This window comes from Pyxicephalus adspersus, unplaced genomic scaffold (assembly GCF_032062135.1).
Source record: "Pyxicephalus adspersus unplaced genomic scaffold, UCB_Pads_2.0 Sca857, whole genome shotgun sequence".
NCBI lineage: Eukaryota > Metazoa > Chordata > Amphibia > Anura > Pyxicephalidae > Pyxicephalus > Pyxicephalus adspersus.
The window spans coordinates 3235-8660 of NW_027317864.1; the positions used below are offsets into that span (position 1 = coordinate 3235).

The 5426-nt window shown below is 37.3% G+C and overlaps 1 protein-coding gene across 1 annotated transcript; it reads left to right on the forward strand.

The window, feature by feature from the left end:
- The first annotated feature begins 1518 nt into the window (after positions 1-1518).
- On the forward strand, positions 1519-5370 carry LOC140321141 (natural cytotoxicity triggering receptor 3 ligand 1-like). Its single transcript, XM_072398003.1, has 3 exons — positions 1519-1771; positions 2659-3000; positions 4768-5370. Exons 1-3 carry the CDS (start codon positions 1537-1539, stop codon positions 5205-5207), a joined length of 1017 nt encoding a protein of 338 aa, XP_072254104.1. The 5' UTR covers positions 1519-1536; the 3' UTR covers positions 5208-5370.
- Positions 5371-5426: the final 56 nt, after the last annotated feature.

Sequence of the window (5426 nt, forward strand, 5' to 3'; positions counted from 1 at the left end):
GTAAAAGTAAATGCAGCAATTGGAAGACAACAAAAAAGGCACTGCAATGGGGTGCAGGAAGACTCCAACTCTTATTATTTGTGTGCTTCTAACATCCGGTAAGTTGGTGTTGTACAATATGTGCTGCTTGCCTGACTTTCTAATGACTGTCATGTGTTCAATGATCACAATTCCTGCAGAAAGGAATGTAGAACATTTGTACAGCGCTGCATTATATGTTGATGCTAGTTTAATACCAACAGCTCGGTGCCTGGCACTCTTGCTTTGCAGCACTGAAATCTTATTTATAATCACCAGAAAAAAGATCATTCCATGGAGATCATAAGTTCACTCTGTAATATGAAGCCATTATCAACCAGAGTTCCACAGGACCTTAGAGTTCCCTCACTGGTTGTTAGGGTTTGTATGAGCTTTGGATGATTGACCTCTCATCTGATGGTGCAAAGTCCCAAGTTCCTAGGACCTTATTTATTAATGCTCTCCAAGGCTGGAGAGGATAAACTTTCTTCAGTGAAGCTGGGTGATCCAGCAAACCTGGAATGAATCTGGTCTGGGATTCAAAACATTTTCTAGCAAATTATTTTGAAGAAATCCAATCCAAGTTTGCTGGATCAACTAGCTTCACTGATGAAAGTGTATCCTCTCCAGCATAGGGGGAGCTTTAATAAATCAGACACCATGACACCAGTGATTTTTTTTTTTTTAGCTATCTCGAAGGTGGGATTTGAACTACCACTGTACAAGACATTCTGTACTGATCATCACTGTAATGGGGGCATCCTTAATAAATTAATGTTATCAAAGGTTCCCTGGGACCCAATGTTTATTTAAAGGGTTCCTGTGTATTGAACAAAATGAGAAAGGTTCATCTATTGAACCTCCTTCAACATCAAAATCATTAAATGCTGAAACTAAGCTTATTTACAAATATTTAAGCTTTACAAAAGGGTTAAAAACAAGTACTACAAAATATAAGTGCATACAATAAATATGCAAGTGTAAAGAATAATAATAAAAATCCGGTGATATTAGTGTTGTAATAATGTATTTTAACCACTAGATGGCAGTACAAAACCACACATACGTTTAATCTTCTCATATTCTTGTGTGTGTGTAAAAGTTTTATTGTATATTGCAAAGTATATGATAATGAAATACGTATTTGGTAATTTCTCAATGTATTTTCATGTTACTAAAAACAATTATTACATAGAAATTCTTTAAAAGGATACCACTTCACTTAGTCTATCTCTTTAAAGACTGCTTTGCAAAATGTTCTTTTTCTTCACTAAGTAAGACTCTATAAAAGTAAAGTAATTTTGTGTTGCAATGTATTGTATTCTCATTTATGTTGTATCTGCATGACAGCAAGTGAAGGAAAATCTCCCCAATTGGACACAAAAGGCAAAGAAAAAAAATGGCTGGGGTTTAACCATTCTAAACATTTACAAAAGTTAAAATTAGTTTTAGATCAACTTTTAGTGTTTTTTCCAGCGCAGTGAACTTTATTTCTTTGCAGAATTATCATTAAATCTGATGCCATTTCTGAAATCGGATCCAGAGAAGCTGAACTGTAGGATAAAGTCTTATTTCACAGACAACATACAGGTGTTATGGCCCAACATTCCAACGTCTGACCATGCACAGGATTCCTGGTATATTCTCACGGTAAAACACACAGATGGCAAGTTTCAGATGGCGACATTCTTCACCGTACTTACCCAGACACCATCAGTGGCAGAGAGAGGCAATGAAATTCATCATGCATTAGGTTGGTCTTTCTTAAACTTTACCTGGCTCTTTATGCAATGTCTCACTTGTCAAAAGAATAATTAAATCCCTGGTTCCTGGTGGCCTATTGTTTTGGCTCCACACTGCATGGTGTGTTGTGATGCGATGTGATGAAGAGCTTGGCATTGTTTGAAGCACTGCAGAGCCAGCCACAGAGGACAATGTAACTCCTGCGCATGTGCAGGAGTTATATCACCAGTGGCCATCCAATGGCCAAAGATGATCTATGTCAGCGGTCGCCAATGCCAACCGATGGTCCGCAAGAAGAATTTGGAAGTCCATGGCTCTGGCCGGTGGACACCCGAGTGGGGTCAGGAGAAGGACCCCGCCGGGGGGACACACGGGCCAGAGCCGCGGACCACCAAAATCTTCTTGCGCACCATCGGTTGGCATTGGCGACCGTCAGGAAATAATACTAGCTGTATGTGAGGTGCTGCAGCTTTTAATGCACAATATGAGAAGCTGACTTTGTATTCTCACATCAGAGTAAGCAATTTCAGTACAGGAGATGAGCTTGTACAACTGGGCAAGACATAAGGGAAAGCTGGACCTCAGTATTAGGAACAATTATTCTACGCACAGGGATGATAATGAAATGCAAACTGATGTGAAGGTGCAGTAAGTGCTAATGTTGGGAGCATTTCTTTGTGTTTTGCAGTATTAGGTCCAATTGTGTTCTGTTATTCATCAGAATACAGAAATATGATCATTGCAGACTTTCAAATTTTACTGCAGATAGGAAAATGAAAAAATATATTAAATCATTTTCCAATGAACTATATTAAATCATTTTCCCCTAAATATATATTCTGATATATTTTACCTACAATACACAAAACTTGTAACCAATTCTTTTTCTGTCTGTAGCTACATTTACAATACATACCCATACTCCTCATATCTATGCCGGACTGAATGACAACGTAGTTCTGGGGTGTGCTTTCATGGTGGATCACAAAGCCGATGCTTCAGTTACATGGACCTACCAGGGGAAAGGAAAAAAGAACCAAAAACTACTGACTTATAAAGGATCCACCAAGGAGCTGGAGTATCACAGCAAGAAGGGTCTGGTGCAGGTGGAGGAGATACAGAAGGGGATCGCTTCTCTTAGTGTGACCAATGTGAAACTGGAAAATGAAGGGCTATTCACCTGTGCCGTGTCTGTGGGTTCACTCTATGCTGAACAACAGATTCACCTTGAGATCAGAGGTATGGGATTTGTCAATATCTATATGTATCAATCTATCTATCTATCTATCTATCTATAATACCTATGTGATGATGGAACACATCACCAGCCTGGTAATCGGCAAGTGTATATTCCTAAATTTTGGTAGGGTTGTTTCTAGAACCCAGTGTGAGCAATGTAAGCATGAACTCTTTTACAATCCCCTTCCCCACCTCTCAGAAAAACATGCAAAGGCATTCTTTTTTAACTATTTTTATTTTTTTTGTTTTTTAATCTATAAATAAAAAAAAGTATAATTACATTTATTTTACAAAATGCAAAAACCCTTCAAGTAGATATTGTACCAAATATCTCAAGCCTTAAAATATACATTAAATGGTGAACAAAATGAAAAATATGTGACAGTGTGACTAGGATGACAGTTTGAGAAACTTTATACCTCATCAGTTTAAAGTTACCTGTAGGTAATGGCCCCAGAAGGGTTCCTCTCTCATATCCAATGTGTGTTGTATGTCCTGGAGGTATACATGTATGTAAAAATGTTTATTTATGAGCACCCATTTTTTTTCTTGCTTTTTTAACTTTTTATTTAAAAATGTATATATTTTTAAATCCATTTTTACTTTGACAAATGGGATGGGTTGATAGCATAGTGCAGATGGCAGGTCTAAATTATGGGGACATGAGGGGTCTATTAAACCATTGCTGCCCCTCCTGCACTGCTTCTAAACAAATCAAGTCCTCAATTTGCTTACATAAACCAGACAAACATCCAGAAGTGATTAAATCACAAGAAAAAGGGAGAATTAGTAAACTGAAGTTTGCTTGGGGTTCTTACGTTAAATCTTACGTTAAGATTTAGGTCTTGGCTCAAGTAGTGTTTGGGGGTCAACATCAAGAAGGTAATATTGGTGGCTAAAAAATGCTCAGTTCATAAATTGCTCATTAGTAATTTTTTGGTGAATATTGGAAAATTTGCCTTGGTAAACTAAAGTAAATTCAATGCCAAAACCTGTAAGGTTCTTATTGCTGTCCGTGCTGGGTAGATTTACACTTACCTTGGTGACCAGTATATCAAGTGCAGAAAGTGAGATCCAATATTTTATAGCTGTCACCAGATTATGAGGCAAAAGGAAAGTTTCCAATGGGGAAGCGTGTTTTATTAACTTCCCTCCAGTTATCTGGAATTGTATCCATCCTTAAGTGTTGAGAGTTGGGATGGCTTGCATGCAAAATGTTTTTACAAGAATTCTCTTGGTCTTGTAGATTTAGGTCACTGGGTAATGGTAGGAGTAAGGGGCCCATTTATAAAGCTGGTAATCTGGTAATGATTGCAGTAGAAAAAACAACTCTACTGACATCTCATTCACTACTGATTGCATGCAGTTTTACTATTATTGCCACTCTTATGAACTTTCAGTCATCAATAACACAACCTTACAGAATTTATAGTGACAAATGCCACAAGCTACAATGGAGACTGGAAAGGTGAGAAAAAAAAGTGGGGATCTGTTATCTGATGACCATTTCTTTTCATATTTGTTCTTTAGTGTTACTATAGAGTCATGAACATAGTTTAGAGGTTAGTGTTTAAATTTTGAAATCAGCAACAAAGTTAAATCTTTTGAATGTACATAAATAACCCAGAGAATTTTTTTTTATTAAATAAAAGCTGGATTACTTTTTAGGAAAACTTTATTTCCTAAATTAATGCTAAAGATATCAAACTTTTCACCTTCTATTTATTTGTTGTGTAACAAACAAGAATACAAAATCTTTCCATGCAGAAAGCCCAGTGGTGTCTGTGAATGTGGAATCTGTGACCCTGAAAGAAGGAGAGGAGCAAAAGTTTGTCTGTGAAGCCTCTAATTATTATCCTCTCGATGTCAATATTGAATGGCTGAAAGAAAGCAAAGGTGGAGGACTTTTACCGACTTTAGTGCCGCACATCATCTATAGCAGCCACAGATACAATCACGATGGCACCTATAGCATTTCTGGCTTCTTCCTGTACAAGGCATCATTACAGGACAGTGGTACCATATTCACCTGCCGTGTAGAACATGAAAGCCTCAGCATACCGATAAAAAAAAGAGTCAGCCTTACAGTTGTAGGTAATGTATATAATAGTGCTTTGGTGAAATTTGCTGAAAATATAATAATGTGGTATGTGTCTAGTTGTTGGCACAGTGCCCACATTGTCATGATTCAGTTCCACGTTGACTGAGAAAGAAACAGATTTATTACCCAAAAGCAGTTGTTTTTTATGTATTTTCTGAAAACAAAAACTTTGTGGTGTGAGTTGTCAGTTGGCTCATGCCATGTATTACATTGGGTCTGATTTAACAAAGCTGATTTAATAAAGCTGCTCAAGATTGGAGAGGAGACAATGCGAGATGCTGGGTGATCCAGCAAACCTAGAATAAATTTCCTAAAAATTATTTGC